This window comes from Corvus brachyrhynchos, unplaced genomic scaffold (assembly GCF_000691975.1).
Source record: "Corvus brachyrhynchos isolate BGI_N302 unplaced genomic scaffold, ASM69197v1 scaffold433, whole genome shotgun sequence".
Lineage (NCBI taxonomy): Eukaryota > Metazoa > Chordata > Aves > Passeriformes > Corvidae > Corvus > Corvus brachyrhynchos.
The window spans coordinates 961,147-978,967 of record NW_008236935.1 but is presented as its reverse complement, the minus strand read 5'-3'; the positions used below and the strand labels follow the sequence as shown (position 1 = coordinate 978,967).

Genomic DNA, 17,821 nt, shown 5'->3' with positions numbered 1-17,821 from the left:
ATCTTCAGGTTTTTAGATCTGGAATGGTTTAAAAAAATAAAATGCTATTTTAATATTTATTAAATGCTTTGATTTATTGGCACTACATTTAGGCAAAACTTCCAAAATACTTTTTCTGACTTTCTGTTTTATTTTTGTAGCCTTATATTTTTACAGACCCACCTGTCATAAGAGTTACTCATGGAAAGATTTTCTCAGAAGTTGTTTGTTTTTTTCACCACATGACACATACCATGCGGCTGTATAAAGTCCAGGGTAAGAGTTGTGAAATTCTGTCTCTCTCGACAGTTATTTTACATCACTATGGTTTGGATCCTACCTGCCTTTTGAATGTTTAAATGCAGTTCTGTCTGCACTAGTGCAGAGGTCATGAGACTGAAGTTGTATTGACTCCAGTGCACTGTGATTTCTCTCTGAGTATCATGCTAGTTATTAAGCTGGTGTACTTAACAGATTTGTTAGAGATATCTCTCCAGACTTTACTGACTCATCTGGATGCTGTAAATAGCGGTACATTTTGAAAATCAGACAAAAAATAGAAATATCTTGAAGGTAAGGTAAAAACATAGTTTCTTTCGTAGTTTCACATTGACTGATGGATGTACAATATATATTAATGGCCTTAAACTAGAGAAGTCTAGTTTACATCACAACTCCAGGCTTTAGTTGTTTATGACCTTCCTTTGTATGTCCTTTATCTGCTTGGAAGAGCTTGTGACAGAGTTGGCTGTGTCTGTTGAGAGGCACCAGCACCGCACATCAACTTTTTGTTTCTTAGGAAATAACATCATACCAGTTTTCCCTTGTTTTCTTCAGTAAGGCTTTCAGGTTTTTGTTTCTTTACTGTTCAGCTACTGATTTCCAAGGAAATTCTTGGTAAACAGTCATTTTGGAAATTTTCTACCCTTCCAAACTAGATAAAATTGGCCACTGAAAAATGTAAAAGAAGGAGGAAATCATGGTGCAATTCTATACAATTATTTTCCCATGGAAACTTGAATTAACATGCGTAAGTGTATCTTTCTGTGGTTTAGCAACATACATTTTCAGTTATTTATTATTTGTGTCTACTGGAATTCTGAAATAAAGAAGCACTGGTTAATGTTTTTAGCTGAAGGAACTGACATGTTTTGTATTAGAAACTTTACTGTAGGAGTCAAATTTTCTGCATATTTTTTAAAGTCTTATTTATCAAATTTAATTATTTTTCCTAAACAACTTCAAAAAAAAAAAAGGGAAGTTGTAAGTACTTTCAAAGTCTTCCTTGTGCTTTTCATTCTTTCTTTTAGGTTTCAAAAGTAGTATTGACATCATCTGTTTGATTTCTGGGGGGTTTTTTGTTTCATTTTACTTCTACTGTATTTCACTCTAGAACTAAAGAACTAAAATTGATTCGGATGCCTCATTTTTGTGACATGTACATTGAAGTTCGAAGTTGCTGGAGTTTATACATATGCCAAAAGCTGATCAGAGTTCAGTTGCCAGCTGATAAAGTAATTCTGGATCAAACATTAGCTCACACTCCTTAGAAACACAAACCAAGAGTTTGCATAGTAATTTGTTGTTGAAGATCCTAAGGAAACATGACTCATATTTAAGATTATGGTTTCTTGGTTTTAAGTGACAAGTATGTAAAATCAGCTTAGAGGAAAAAAGGTACCTTGAGGTCAAGAGGTACCAGGTTGCCAAGAATGTGGAAAGAAAGTTACATTTCTGTGTGAGTTTCAGTAAATTAAAATTCTCAGCAAGGAGGGAACTTATATAGGTGGATATTTATTGTAGTGAAGGGGAGGGAAAGACCCTAAAAAGCCTGTTTTTTGGTTGTTAGGGTGAGGCTGTTATTGTAAAGTAGATTTTTCTGTAGTACTCCTTTTTGTTTAATTCGCTACTAAATGCCTACTAGAAGTATTTCACTTCCCTTTCACAGTTACCAGAAAATGTGTTGTCAGTGAAAATCACTTAATTGCCAATTCCTAACACTTAACTTTATCTTTTCTTGTGAGTGTACTGTCTACTTTTTTCCTTTGGCTTTTCTGACAATTTTTAATTCATCATGATGTTTCAATACTTACACCATTACATATGTAATATGTACACGTGTAAGTCCTGTACCATGCTTCTAGCTTTGACAAGGAAAAATGATGCAAAATATATATTATATATTGTCTGTTTGCTTTTTGGTGTGTTTTTATTTCAATTTCTTTAAGTGTTCATTCTCAAGTTTAAAATTTGATAGCTTTGCATCATTGTTTTGCTGAGGTCTATTTCCTTGGCTTTGTAAGGGAAGTTATTTATAAAGCATTATGTCAATTATAATAAGATATTTTGAAGTCTAGATACTAGATATATACAGTAACAAATCATGTGGAAAAAAATCAATATGTGCATGTGTATAAATGTGTTTTGATTTCAAGTAAGGACCTGATCTCCTGTTGTAACTTGCCTGCTTGCCAAGGGGCAGCAAGCCTGATTGTGTGGCTAACCCAGCTGTTGGATAGTACTTCCAAGTCCTACATCTTCTTCTGCAATTTTGGGGAAAAAAACAGCTTTTACCCCTTTTGGCTTTAAAATTCTCTTGATTTTGGGGAGAAGATACTCTGGGTTGACAACGCTGTTCAGTAATTCACCATTGAGTGGTTTTTAACTTCTGCTGACATTGGCATCTGTTTTTGATATTAGCATGATTTTGTTGAATCTTTTTATCAGAAGCTTCATATGCTTTATTTTCTTCATAGTTGTATTTCTGTATTATCTCAAATTATGTAGTACAAAAATGATGAAACTCTAAGCTAAAATACTGTATTCTTCTTCAATGTACTCATGCTTTTAAATATTTGGAAAAAGTACTTTAAATATTTGGAAGATCTATGACTGGGGGCATCAAAAGTGGAGCGTATAAATCCACATTTTCCAGACTAGGTTTGGGAAAATAGATGTGATTAGCTGAACCAAATGTTTTCCATTTAGCACTGAAGTTTAATAGCCATTGGTAAATGTTAACATTTTAACAGTTGCTGTACTTCTGCAGGTGGCATTCAGATTTTAAAATAGATGAAACAAATATGTATCTCTGTTCTGCTTGGTGCAATTCTTTTCACAATCATTAGTCCCATTAGACTACAGAAAGGGTAGAAGTGGTGATGCTGAATGATGGTATGATTCCACTCCAGATTGTGTCTTGAACTGTTTGAAAAGGGCAGGTTATTATTAAAGGTATGTAATTTTCAGTACAAGGCACCGTAGAAAAAAAAAATCTCACTAAACAACTTGTCCAAATTTTCAGACACCTAATCCTTCTTTTAATAAATACGAATCCTTTCCCTGTCAACAAAGTTTTGTGTCCTGCTTGTGACTGTATTAGGTGAAAATTCTTAATTCACTGTCCTTAAGGAAGATTATTGCTCCTTTGGTTAAAACAGCTGCTCACAGTTTCCTGCTCAGTTGAACCGTTCTGTCAAGACGCTGGTAACTTCATTCTTGTCTGGGAATGGTGACAGCTGCTTAAGAGTGAAGGGGAGAAGTGACTGACCAGGTCTTGCTCCAGCATATTTATTTAAAGACAGCACTTAACAGTTGTATGCTGCTTCCTACTGATGTACTGGAACCCACATTGGTTCTTGCCATGTATTGCTCCTGTTCCCCTTCAGTGCTCTCTTTCAGACTGTCTGTTCAATTTGTACCAAATTAGAAATACTGCTCTATCATCTGTCACATAACTGAACTGTCTTCCAATATCTGGTTAGATATACAGAAAACAAAAACTAGATCACTCTGTTCTGGGAGCGCAGTCATTCTTATACATGTGGCAATCACTTTTAGAGATTTTAAATGCGTCTTTTTCATGTAGGTTTGGAAGGACAGTCTCTTGAAGTTTCCAATATTGTGGACATTAGAGGAGAATATAACCGTGAACTTGCAATGAGAATTTCATCTGACATAAACAGTCAAAATAGATTCTATACTGATCTTAATGGATATCAGGTAATTGCCATCTTTTAATTGTAAAAGCTTAGGGTGTCAGGTTTTGACTGTCTAAATATAAAGAGCTTATACTAAACAAACTCTCACGTTAAACTGCACTAATAATTTAAAAGGAAAAATGCTTTTTAAAAATATATCTGTTATAAAATTTTATGTAGACCAGATGAAGAAGTAAGTGTGTGCTTTAAAGGAGTTTGTTGAATATTCCTTTATATGCTTTTTAATGTAAGAATTATAATACAGCAAGTCACCACGTGGTTGCTTATATATGCGCATACCTTCTTTCCCTCCACTTTGTTTATTTCATTAGAGCCATTGGATAACACAGTGATAAGTATACATAAGGACCAGATCTGGTGAAGAGCTGCTTATTGCTGTGTTTGAAATAAGTGATGTATTTTGCATGTGTTATGCTTTTTCTATTGTTAATGCATCTGAGGAAATGTAGTGGGACTATTGTCTTAATTTGAACTGTGCAGCTCACACAAAGAGAGAAAAATTGGTCTTCCTTACCTTCCTTTCTTGCTAAAAATAGTTTTGCAAATACAGGAGACCATGAGTCCTAAGTAAAAGACTACTGGTTTTCCAGTTACTGTGTAGTACTGTATTTTGCTGGAGACAATGAATATTTAAACATGAAAATAGTTTTAATACTACTACTCAGTTGTCATGTAGCATTCAAGAATTCCAACAGCACTTCAATGAGTTCCCATTATAAACCAACAATTCCTTTTCTGCTACCTTAAATCTATTCATTGCTTGCTCTCTAGAGGGGAAAAATTTTTCTCTCATTTTATAACTGTGATTATTCCTTTTTGTAGATTCTCTTGATGAATCTTTCACATTTTTTTTTAATATTCTTTGATGTAAAAGTACATTGAAGTTACCATTTCCAAAGTGGTAATTTTAGCCACAAATCTCCCCAAAAAGCTAAATAATACAGTTGAGTGAATGCTTTCATGATGGTTGTTCTTCCAAAGCACATGGGATAAATGTCTGAAAATGTCTTTGAAATTTAATTGCATAAAAAGAATGTACCTTGTTGAAGTTTGTGTTCATAATGCAGATCCAGCCCAGACTGACGATGAGCAAGTTGCCTCTTCAAGCAAATATCTATCCTATGACTACCATGGCTTATATCCAAGATGTTGGTGTTCGTTTGACACTTCATTCAGCTCAGTCTCTAGGTGTTGCAAGCTTGAAAAATGGTAAATATAAGATGATAGATAAGATAAAAGTCTCTCCTTCATGATTTTCTGAAATAGTTCGTTCAGAGATTTCCATACTTACCTACAAGCATTTGAAGAGAGAAGTAAATTTTTCCAACTCTGAAAAGTTTTAGAATATGTCCCTAAGCAAGGAGGAAGAGGTTGGTCCCACATGAGATCCTGTCATCTTCAATGAAAGATCCCTCTCAAACTAGAGACAGAGGAAAAAGATTGCAAAAATGACAGAAGGAGCAATGAATTGTCAGAACCAGCTATTTTTCACCCAAGAACTCTGGTGGAACTCAGGAATGAAGTAGCAGAACTAAAGGGGTTATTCTTTAGCAGAGTAGCAGAGGACTTAAGAAGAATGCTGATCATGTTTTTTGTTCTCTTTGTTTGCTTTAGTGTAGACAGCACTAGTCTTAAGGTATATACAGTATAGCCTAACTTCCCTGTCAAGGAAAAACACCAGCAGCTTTTTTGAAGATTAGTGTTAGTGAAATAAAGGATAAATATGACCCTGGGTACAAGTGAACATACTTCTGAAACAAAATCATACCTCACAAATTTAATGGAGTACTTTGAATATATTGACAAGAAAAATCAATTCATATTAAGAATTCCAAAAGAGACAGTCTTGCTCCTTGGAGCAGAAAAGGGTATGATGAATGGCCTGGAGGACTGGAAACAGAGGGCAGTTATTCAGTCTATTGGAATGGAGGAGATAAAGCTAGAGGTAGTGGGCAAAATAAGGTATATAATTCATAACTTAAGATGTATAATTCCTTGCTGTAATATATATTGTCAGTTTAAATGTATATGATTTCAAAAAATAATGGAATGAATACTCAGAAAAGTCCATCAGAAACTGCACCAACGCCTACTTCCCAGTTTGTTTTAAGAAAAATGTCATAAATACTGTGTTCTGACAAAAGGTGAATACCATGCTGGATTAGTGGCAGTATTAGCAAACCTAATTCACTTTAGGGCAGGGAATTAACACTGACATATACAGTGATGCTTTAATAAAACCACAGTGGAAAATACCAGCCTTTTGTTCCAAGTCTACTGGATACAAGACCCAAACCACATTTTTTCTTCCCTCCCCTTGCTGGAAACCCAGTTCCTATTGGTCTGATCTTGTGAATGACCCTGACACCTCCAGTGTTGTTATGCACGCATTAAATGGGTATTGGAGATTAAATTAGTGTGCAGAGGCTTTGTTACCTGATAATAGTGTCTGTATTTATTCTTTAACAATCTTAATCTCTGAGTCACAGAATAATGCACCATCTAAATCCACAGACAGTCCCGCTCTCTGCCATCAAATTAGGGAAGTTGAGGCTAGCACTGTTGGACATTTTGCAGTTAAGCATCAGGGAGAAACTGACCTTCTGTGAGCACTTGTTTCAAATCTGTCAGAATACATTAGAGGCTTTTCACCTACTCCAGTTTAATAGAAGAGCAACAGATGTATCCCCTACCTGACATGACATTGATTTCTTGACTGTGTCACTCTTTGGCAAACTGTATTATGTCATTGAAGATACACCAACGTCAAATATTTACTCCGTCCCACTAAGAAAAAAAGGAGAATTAATTAATCTGATTTGTTATCATTAAGTAATATTCCATTAAATTACTAAATTGTCTACCTTGTCCAGAAGGCATGCTGGATTCCTCAAAAAAGAACAGAAAATTAAGTTGAAGGTTCAGTGGTTGCTGAATATCATATGCTTCATGACATTTTTCTGAAGGTCTTTCAGGAGCTCAGAGGGATGGATCATGGAAGAAAATTTGAAAATCTTACAGTTTAGGCAAGCAACCCTCAGTATCTATCTGCCTGTGTCTGAGACACAGGTGTGTCTCAAGGCATAACCCACCATCTGAAAGTTATGTGAACAGTACCTGAGTTCAAAATAGCAGTTTTTTCTTACTCATTATCAGCTGATTTCTGTCCTGGATAAACAAAATATGTTTGTACTTGAGGGAAGGGAAGAACAAGTATTTAAGAAAATTGGGTAAGTGTTTGTAGAACACTGAAGTATAAGAAAGACAGCCTTAGTAAGCAGCCTTTTCTAGAAGCTTAAATTGTGAATTTCTTATTCAGGATACAAGTACTTTGGTCTTCCATTTTTATTTAGGAAACAAGTAAACTTGTTTGAAGATTCAGTGTGCAAAAAACATAACAGCCTTAATTACGTGCCCCAATCTGGTTTCCTTCTGGAGATAGACCCTTGAAAAGAATGTGAGCTTCATTGTCCATCAGGCTATATATGATTTAACATCATGCTTAAAGAGCTGTTTTGAGTGGCCATGCTGCAGTTCAGTATAAACGCAGAACTTCATGCTCAGTGCTTATGCAGTGCGAAGTTTTTTCCTACTCCCACAAGTGAAGTTACCTGTACAAGAAGTGATTGTGAGTAATTATATACTCCTGTTGATACATATTTTTCCTTCTGACTTCAAATGTGAAACAAAAGAATGGAGTACAAGGTGAAGACAGTTCCTCTACAGAAGGTCTCTCCATACAGCTGCTGCTACTTGGGGGTGATTCTCATCTTGGATGTTTGACTTCCAAGTATCCTTGTTGCAAATAGTAGTTAATAGTAATAATTTTTCATAGTAAACTTTTATTTAGACTCTGAAAGTAAAAATTGATGGACATCCTGCAGAAGGGCTTGTGAGAATTTTTTGGCAGGTTATATACAGCCACAGTCCAGTGGCACGAACTCTTTTCATAATCAGTCCTAACAATATTGATCAGTGCTTACTCTGCCAAACTCAAGAGAAATAATATGATTTTTTAGAGTAAGTTAAATTTTAGGGCAGGTTTTTTATGTTTAATAGAACCTTACATATTCTTGTTACTAGTATAATCCTTGTGTTGCTCTTTCAGGTCAGCTGGAAGTGATCATGGATCGCCGGCTTATGCAGGATGACAACCGTGGCCTTGGACAAGGTGTTCAAGATAACAAGATTACAGCTAATGTCTTCCGACTGCTGTTGGAAAGAAGACGTGGAACAGATGTGGTAGGATTCACTGTCTGGATTATTTTTGCCAATTAAGATGTAAATATTTATTTCTGTTGCAGCAGCAAAGAACTCAGCAAAGAAATTATTCCATGAGCTGTAGAACTAAGGAAATGTAGCTTCCAAGGGAGTTTTGTCCTCTTGCTTGCATAATCCGATTGTAAAGACTTCATCTCTCACTATTCCTCATGTAAATCCATATCTACTTTCTCACTCACACTTCAACATACGAGTGGGTGTACCATTGTGGAAGTCTCTTTTTTCTTTTTTAATTACTTTTTTACTGAACAAGCTTTAAAAGCTGCTAATTAGTGTGAGTTCTGCTTCTTAACAATGTTAACTGAGTCTAAACAAAGGTTGACAAATTATTTCAGCTGAATGGGTAGAAAGAAAAAACCTCTTATAAATATAATTTTCCTAGGAAATAAGATTCAAGTGGAAATATTTTGACGCCAGACATAAAAACCTTTTCAGTTCATTATGATTCTAGGAAAGTTGAGACCATTTTGTTGTAGGGGTATTTTTTTATTTGCACATATCTCAGTTTGCTGGTTTGTGTCTTAGTCTTTTGAATAACCTCAATTTTCTTTCAGTTCTTTGTATTTTCTCTTTGTTTTTTTCTTATCATTTTCAAGAAGGACAAAATAAGAAGTACATCTTTGTACTGAGGCAGTATGACGTGATGACAGTGCTGAGTATATTTTAAAATCATTGCATACCTAAAGATGAGAGGTTGTATACCAAGCTGCTAATGAATATGCAGATAAATTGGAATTAATTCTGGTTTATAATGGATATCATTAACCACTGTGAGAGGATGATAATATCAAGCTTAAAGCTAATTTTCAGCATTTAATGATTGACAGTGGGGTTTTTTTTTCAGGTTGTACATGTCATTATGATTTTCTAGTTCCTCATCATGTATAATGCACGCTGCATAATAACTGCATTAATCAGTGTGATGTGCAGCTACCCAAGCTAACGTGAGTTCAGCAGCAGTCTGGTTGTGACAACAACAAGAACTGCACAGTTTAATCCCTCTTTACAAGAGGAAACCCGCAGAGAGATCTGTACTGCCACCCAAAAATTCCTTAGTACCCAGGGTAATTTGTGTTGTATTAAATTAGACTGTGGAGCTGGTAAGTAAGAATTGCTGGACATGGAAATCTATGTTTACATTAGAAAATAATTTGAAACAACAGTGGATCAAATCAGTTAGTGCCATTGTGCTTGCAGTGACACTGTGCGCAGTCTTGGTGTTTTCTGTAGAACCATAAAATAACTCACTAAAAGGTACTTCTGGAACTCTTCCGCTCTAGTCCCTGCTCAATGCAGTCTATTTTTGTGTCAGAACAGACGTAAAAAGTTAGTCATGCATTCAGACCATAATTAAGATGTGATGGGTTAGAGCATGTTTAGTGCCATACCTCATGGGGAGCTCCTTGGTTACTTCCTTCTAAAATGAAACTGGTCCACACACACTGAGGTTGCTCTGCAAACTAGTACAGTGCCCCCCTTGAGTGGGGTTGGCCACAAGTTCAGTTTCAGAACAGCTGCTACTTCAGACCAAAACACTCCATTGGAAAATATTTTGAAGTACTTTTGAAGTAATATTTTGAGTCAATTACTCACTTAGAGTAAAGGCAACCTAAACAACTCTGGAATGTCCTAGTTAGTGAAATATTTACATGTGTCTGTGCATATGTTTGCTAATTTGTTTGTGATACCAGTCAGGTATCATCTCAGCAGAATAACAGTGTAATTCCCTTTTTTTGTTTAAATCATCTCTCCTACAAATCTGAAAGATTCTGTGCAAGTTACTGAGAATCTTTCAAAGGAGAAGGGGCAGTTGCCTACTACAATCAAAAATTTCTGAGGTGTTTTGGATACCTGTGTTCCAGCACCTTCCTTTCCCCATAACTCTTCATGCTGAGCTTATAATGGTTTTAAATGGCTGCAGAGGACTTTAGGGGAACAGGTTCTTTCACACTCTTGAAAGGACTTCGAAGAAAATGGAATCAGAACTATGGGGGAGTAGGCGCAGTCCAAGAGGTGCTTGTTGTCCTAACTGATCCAATATGCACAAGCCCCAGGAACCAAGCAAGGGGTTTTAAGGAAACATTTTCTCTCTGGTGTTGTATCTGGAATTCCCCATTCATATATTCAGAATGTTCTAGAATTATGTTTTTCAAAATTTACCTGAACATTAGTAATATTTTCTGATTCATGCCACTGTTTCAGTTTTAAAGTAAGGGTAGTACTCTTTCTGTTTCATTACACATACAATCATATTTTTTTTTAGTCCAGTTACCCAGAAGGTAGTTGTTATAATAGCTTAAAAATAACCATGTCAGAAAAAATTATGGTGAAATTATATGCAGTTTATATATGTAATCAGCTACGGTGTGACTCATACTCTGACCCTGATTTTGTTGTCAAGCCCTATTTTATTGACTTCAGGAAACATGAAAGCCACTGGAGGAGAAAGTTTTGACCATTTGACATCTTTGCCATTACAGACTTTTCCTAATGTGTATTCCAAAAGATTTCGTTCTATCTTTTCTTAAAAACAATTCTGAGGAACAGGATGCTTTCTGCTCTTCATGGAACTTCCCCATAAAAGTATGTCAAGTGTAAGATGTGCAGTTCTTTAATTAAAATAATTGTGCATCACTGGTGAAATTACTGTGGAGAGCTTTTGTTATCACTGTATCAACCAACAGTTTCTTTTAATTTATATCTCTGAAATACTTTTTTCCTTCCCCAACTGCACCCTGAACAGTAAATTGTAATGACAGTTAAACCACATGCATGTCCTGAAGTCTGAAACTCACATGTCCAGTGCATGGATAGAGTGAAATTCTTAATAATTCTTAATAATTGTTGGCATACTCAGTCTGTATTCTAATATGTTCTTAATCCTAACACCACCTGGGTTTTGGCTCTTGAATTCTAGCTCGTCTAATCAGTCAAAAATATGCATTCAGATACTGCCTCTGCAAAAGACGTCAGGTTGATGTGTTTTGCTGAAGCTTTTTTGGTTTTGTATTTGTGGGGAGGGAAGAGACTTGGGGGAGAGGTGGTTGGGTTTATATTTTCTGTTTGTTTGTTTTTGGGTTTTTTTTTCCCTAAGATGGATACTAAAGGTTTATTCACAATTACAGTATGGTTTGTTAAGTGAGCTGTGTTTGTAGTAAGAGCTGGGCAAATTTTGTTTCACTTTACATTATACTCACCCCATTTATTGATAATTGTGTTCCTCAGACCTTGGATGTTTTTACTGTATTTTTGATAAAATTTCTACATACATCTTTTTCTTCTACTAGATGTAACTAATTCTGCTTATATGTTCATTTTCTCCTTGCAAGCATTTTTTGGCTTGAATATCTCTTTGAATTGTCTTCTAATATTGTCTTCTTTTTCCTCAGATTGTTAACCAAGAACTGAATTCATGTCATTTTTAAAATGAAGGGAATATTTAGCTGAGAATGAAACTGAACACAGTTTATTAATGCTTGTCAAAACAGTAAATGTTTTGTTCTTTTTGAAAATAGACTACTTTGGATTTATTGTAAGTTTTGGAAAAATAAGCATTAATACCTTTTTATATTCTGAATCCCAGCATGATATATCAATATAGGAGTGAAAGAAATAGGATTTATAGGAAGTAATAATATATTTTTTCATCAACGACGTAGCTGAAGAATAGATGCCATGCCAGGCAAACACTTTCTTCTTCAGATTCCTATTTCATACCTTGTCTTGACTTAGTTAATTTATATAACTGGATTTATAGCCTAGGCTTGAAGAGAGAGCCAGGATTCAATGGCTCAAATGGCTGTTACTTTTGGGAGAAGTGTTTAGAGGAAAAATAATACAGTTAATAAAATCACAAATATGTGGGAGATAGTCGAACTCCCTTTCTTGCACCACGTACAAGTACTTTTTTCTTACTAAATCTCTATCAGTACACACTTTCTCTGAAAATTTATGGTTGGTGATACAGCCATTTTTGTCTGATTATTGTGTTGCATTTGCCCCTTATTGGTGTGTTCATTTCTAATGCATGTGCATGTTTCTCACTGTAGCTATATATTATACTGTGCATTGCTATGCTACATGTAACCACACCTTAACAAACATAATTAACTTGGTGTTTCAAAAAAGCAGAAAATTGACATTGGCTTAATTACTGCCATTTAGAAGCTTTTTCACGCCCATATGTGACAAGCTCATAAACTCTAATATCATTTTTGATTGTAACTGCCACAGTGAACTTATCAAATATGTACAAAATTGTTACGGTTTTCGGGGTTTATGGTGGCCACAGAAGGAAAAATAAAAGACATCTTCCTCTTCCTTTCACACAAAATCTTGTTTAGAGCCTTACCACATATATTTAGTAAGGGGTGAACACTACTATTGTATTTCATTTGAAGAGATATTCAGGTACATGTTACTTCTTCCCAGCTTTGCATAAAACACTACATTTAATTCATTCTTTCTTCTACTACTGTGTAGTTTATACTGGTTTTCTTATGCAGGAACTTCGTGTTTGCTACTCAAGAAAAATGTTTCCATTTCTTATTTACCTACAAATACTCTCTGCTTTCAGGCAAGCACTGTCATTGTTTTTATGTCAGGACACTTTACAGCTTAATTTCCTTCAAATATTTTTTTCATGATACAGTGACAAAGATGTGTCGCAGAAAGCTTTTAAGTAAAGACTGCTTTGTCTGCAAGCTCCATTCCTGTGTTGGTGTTATGAAACATTCTCATCCTGTAACAGCAGCAGCCACTTGTAGCTGACTCATGGCTTGAGTAGGTAGTACAGACGACTGTCTTCCTTTGGACATACAGCTATGTCTCTTGTGTTCTTTTTTCTGTAATTATGTACATCTCAGCAGTGAATTACTTTCCTTGGTTTGGTTTTATCTGTCTTCATTTGCATGTACCTGTCTACTGACTCTGGTTAGAAAGAATTTTACCTCAGTATTATGCATAGTATTCAACCTTGATCTCTCCACTTTTATCTTATATAATTCACCAAAGGACAAGGGCAGGCCTCTTTATTGTCTTTTGTGAGCTTATCTCTGCTGGTGCAGTTTGAGGTCTGAAATTTAAACCTTTCTGTATCACCACTTCTAGGAAGGCCTAATTCTTCCTGCAAGATCTGACTGCAGGGCAGAATCCTTCCTAAAGGAGGGAGAAAGTGTGCAAGTCCACCTTCTTCTTCTTGTATTCTCAAATGAAATGACTTTCTGGAATAATCTCCTTGCACATTCAAGTTTCCACCAGTAGCAAGAATTTTCCATGAGGACCAGACTTCCAATGCCTGGAAATTAGCAGATATCACTGTGTAGTTTCTGTCCTTAACATCAGTTTGTTTTAACTAATTCCCCATCAAAACTGAACTCCGGAAAATCTCTGATCACTGTTTTCTACTGTCATTGGGAACAGGATAAACTCTTGCCAAACATCTGGGAAAATCTAACACCAGGTCACTTCCACAAGCCTAGCATGGGGTATTTATTTAGGCATTAAGTCCCTCCTCCTGTGCCATTATTAAATATTATAAACACTCTAAGAAGAATTAGAAGAGAAGAAATAAAATTGACAGAAAAGGCTATAATTGAAGTATAAAATACTTTTATTGCCAAGGAAAGCATGTCATGCTGTCTGTCTGCTTTTCTGATCACTTTCATCCAGCTATATTGATGGCTGCCTATTTATCAGTCTTAGTAATTGTGGTGATGTGCTTATGATCATGGTGACTAGATACTTTCTTTACCATCTGCACTATTCCATAGACCAGTGAGCAGATGTTCCCCAAATGATCTCTTCATAGAACATGATTTCTGTTATGGTATCTAATTGAACACTAACTTTATTAAAATGCAGTCACCAAAAGAACAGTGAGAGGTGGAGCAGGGGATCACTAGCTGCTCCTGAGACCATAAAAGGGAGAAAATTAGATTGTTCCTGGTGTGAAACCCAACAAGATGGATCAGCAGAAATTTCCTTAGAGTAAGAAAATTCTGTACTTTTTAATTTTTTTTTTTTTTTAATAAAAACAAGAGGCTAGCTGTGGGTTGTTCAGCAGAACTGGCACAGGAGGGGAAGGAGAACAATTGAGGAGTATAACAAGTAGGAAAAGCAGGGGTAAAAGGAGCATAAAAGGGTCTGATGAAATCCAGTGCTTGATCACCACAGCCCATTCTGGATTATTAAATCTGATTTCCGTGCAAGTACCCAACCTTTTCTGAATCTGTGTGAGCCATCAGCTAACTTCAGGTAAGACTAGGAAACAAGCAGAGTAAGAGGTCTGTGTGACAGCTGTTGGAGAGAGAGATACACTATTGGACTGAGGGACCAGTACAACTGTCTTCCAGTTGCTGACAAGACCTGTATTTTCTGTGTGTGCCTGTAAATAGCAAACTGCAAGCTGACAGGTCACAGGACAGCTCCTGGAAGAATGTGAAATCTGAGCTGGTGAACCATTAGGAGGCCTAAGACTTAAGGTCTAAGGGCTTAAAGTCCACACTGAGGTATCAGTGGTTGTTGAGAGTGCTTGTGAGTCAAGAAGGTGAAGGTCTTGAACTCCAGACCTGGTCAGCTGGAGGGCACAATCAGGTTTGGATTGTCTGTTCTACTTGTTTTACCTCAGTGCTCTGCTTTATGTGGGTTCTGGCAAAGGTGCTGTCACTGCTTACGTGTATGGATGGCCATGTTTTTCCATGCATGCCTAAAGGAATAATGCTCTGCCTTTCTCCTGCATGGTCTTGGAGGAGCAGAACCACAGCAGGCTCCTATCTATCAGCCTGGAATGAGAGGAGTCGCCTCTTGTTGGAGACTACCAAATTTGGCTCTAGCAGACTGGGAAAAATTCCTCCTGTGGATCCAGATTTCCCTGGATTTGGTTACCTGCGACAGTCCCAGGTTTTTTCATCTGCAGTTTTAGTCCCAACTAAGCATCAGTACAGAAAATCCTTTTTTAGGGTCACTGAGCCAACACACAGTCCTGTGGATATTTTATGGTGCCTCAGAATTTTCATTTCTTCTATAATCAGCCTCCAGGAACCCCTTTCAGTGAGTGTGGCAGACATGCATTTCCAGTTTAACAATGCCCAAGTGAATTGATAGAAAATTTTCCATTCCCTGAGATAAAGAGATGAAATCAGATTTACTCTGCTCTTATGAGTCGTCTTTTGCTGGTCACTTCAATAGCTATCAAAAGACCCTAAGCACTCCAGGTCATGGCTCTCAATTAAAGGACTTGAAATCTAATGAAAAAAAAAAAAAATTGATGTGCAAAAATGTAACATAATTGACGAATTTTTAAGTGTAGACAAAAATGTATATACAAACAATTCTAATCTTTATATTTATCTGTATTTTTGCCCACCAGCTTTTCAGGAAAGCCAAATGCTCTGGTATAGCAGAAAATAATCTGGCATCAGTATCCTTGTTTACAGTCTTTTTAAGATTCCAGAATATCTGCCTGTTCAGTACTCACATTTGTGACTGTTGTTCCTGGTTGCCATTTACCCAGGGTTTCCTAAAAGTCTAATTGGTCTAAGCTTGGTTTTTTTACAGAGATTACCTGAAGATTGTTCTGCTGAAGATTCTTGTGCACCTTGAGGTCTTAGATGTTCTGAATCCTGCTGCACAGAGATCTTCCTATCACCTTATTTGATTTCCATACAAAATTCCCTCTGCAAACACCAGCCATTTTCAAAGCTGCTTGAAGTCTTGGTCACTGTTTCCTTTGACAGATGCTTACATTAACCTTGCACTCTTGGACACAAAAGGAATTATTCAGCTCAGAAGAATTAATCCAATTTACATTGGTGGTTAATTGCTATTTGTTATATTAGGGGTGTAAGACCCATTATCTTTCTTCTTTCCTTCTCAAAAGCACTAGGAGTTATTACAGGCATGCAAAAATCTAGCTCCAAGTATCAGTCTCAGAGGAAAGGGAATGATTCATCCATATCTGGAGGACTTTCAGAACTTGTCAGACTTTGATTATTCTTTTTGTATTACAGTGTGCAACTCTGAATGAATTTAAAGCATATGCATCTGATTTTCACTTGGTGAGATAACAACCAGGCAGTCTTGCATGCAAAGCCTGTTACTAAGTTGAAGCCATTTACTACTTGATGTCAATTTAATGAACTTGACTAGTGTCAGTCTGAAATAAAACCTGAATTCCTCTGCTAAGCTGTGAGCCTTAGGGCAAAGTGTGTATAGAACATTGTGCAATTTTCTCACTCTATGACTGCTTAGAGACTCCATCTTCCACAAGTGGCGAGCCACTGTAGTTAAGGATTCAACTGTTTGCATTTGGGGAAAGATGTATGTCATTTTAAACTTAGGCATCCACCCTTACCTGTCACTTATTTTTGTCATGTATTGTAAACCTGTTATTCACATCATCAGTGATGTTGTCTGCTGTTTGTTTCTCACCTATAAGCAGCCTAGCACAGTATTACAGAATCAATTTCTCCTATAGAAGCAGCATCTCATCAAACATGTTGATGGATTGTCAGTCTTTGAATTGAAAAGAAAGAAACAATTTTTTTTTTCCATATTTGTCTTTGGAATTCTTTGACTCATATTCTTGATTGCTGTCAGGTGCTGTATGATTAAGATATTTAAAAATATTGTCTCCATATGCTTTGGTAATGAAGATGCTCTGAAAAGTGTTTTTACTCCACAGATTAGATTTTTCAGTCCAGAAACATTCTCCTTTGAAGAGTACTGTCCATTGGTTTTCTGGACCTGTCAGAGAGAAAGTTGATAAAAATTGTTTCTTGACACAACATGAGAGAGAATGAGAAACTTTTTCTTTCCATTAATAATCCAAATTGTTTGATATCAGATTATTTTTGTCTGCATCCCTTGGTTTGGTAGGCCCAGAATTGTACCTGTTTCCAGATTTTATTTGATTGTTCTTACACACTGATTCAGCATCCATATTTTAGCATGCTAGATCAGGTAGTGCGGATGCCAGTGGGCGTTTACTGTTACAACTAAATTTTTTTGGTGACTTTGTCATCACAGAGAAGAGTCTTGAGAAGGAGAAAATAGTCAAGATAATGTGATTTGATAAACTGCCTCAGTTTCCTTTCCTTACTTTTAGATGGGAAATTTTAGATTACTTGTCTGTGTTGAAAAGTTCATTGGTTCTCCATTTGCTAAATTGATGTCCAATTATCAACTCTTTCAGCTTTACTTTCTTCTCTACAGAATTTTCCATTTCTTTCTTCTGTTCAATTACTAAATTATTTCTAAAAGGTCTAATTAGCATTTTTTCTCCTCTAATTAAGGACCTTAGTTACTTAATTTAAACTTTTACCAGAAAACCCTCTGAGTCTTAGAGGCAGTGACTTTTTACACAGGCAGATTGTGATTCAGACAAGGGGGAAAGTTTTAAAGTAAGGTCAATTAGATTGGGTATTAGAAAGAAAACCTTTACTCAGAGGATAAGGCGGCACTGGAAGAGGTTGCCCAGAGCAGTTGTGGGTGCCCCATCCCTGGAAGTGTTCAAGGCCAGGTTGGATGGGACCCTGAGTAACCTGGTCTGGTAGGTGGCA

General features: G+C 36.3%; 1 protein-coding gene across 1 annotated transcript in view; it reads left to right on the top strand.

Annotated features, from left to right (window-relative positions):
• The window catches only part of MAN2A1 (mannosidase alpha class 2A member 1), a gene marked incomplete at its 5' end in the record, with an annotated part of 111,028 nt that overhangs the window by 80,327 nt on the left and 12,880 nt on the right, over window positions 1–17,821 (top strand). Inside the window, 4 exons of the mRNA XM_017728371.1 lie at window positions 141–255; window positions 3,848–3,981; window positions 5,048–5,189; window positions 8,089–8,222. Of these exons, the coding sequence (XP_017583860.1) occupies window positions 141–255; window positions 3,848–3,981; window positions 5,048–5,189; window positions 8,089–8,222 (525 nt within the window). The remainder of the gene's footprint in view (window positions 1–140; window positions 256–3,847; window positions 3,982–5,047; window positions 5,190–8,088; window positions 8,223–17,821) is intronic.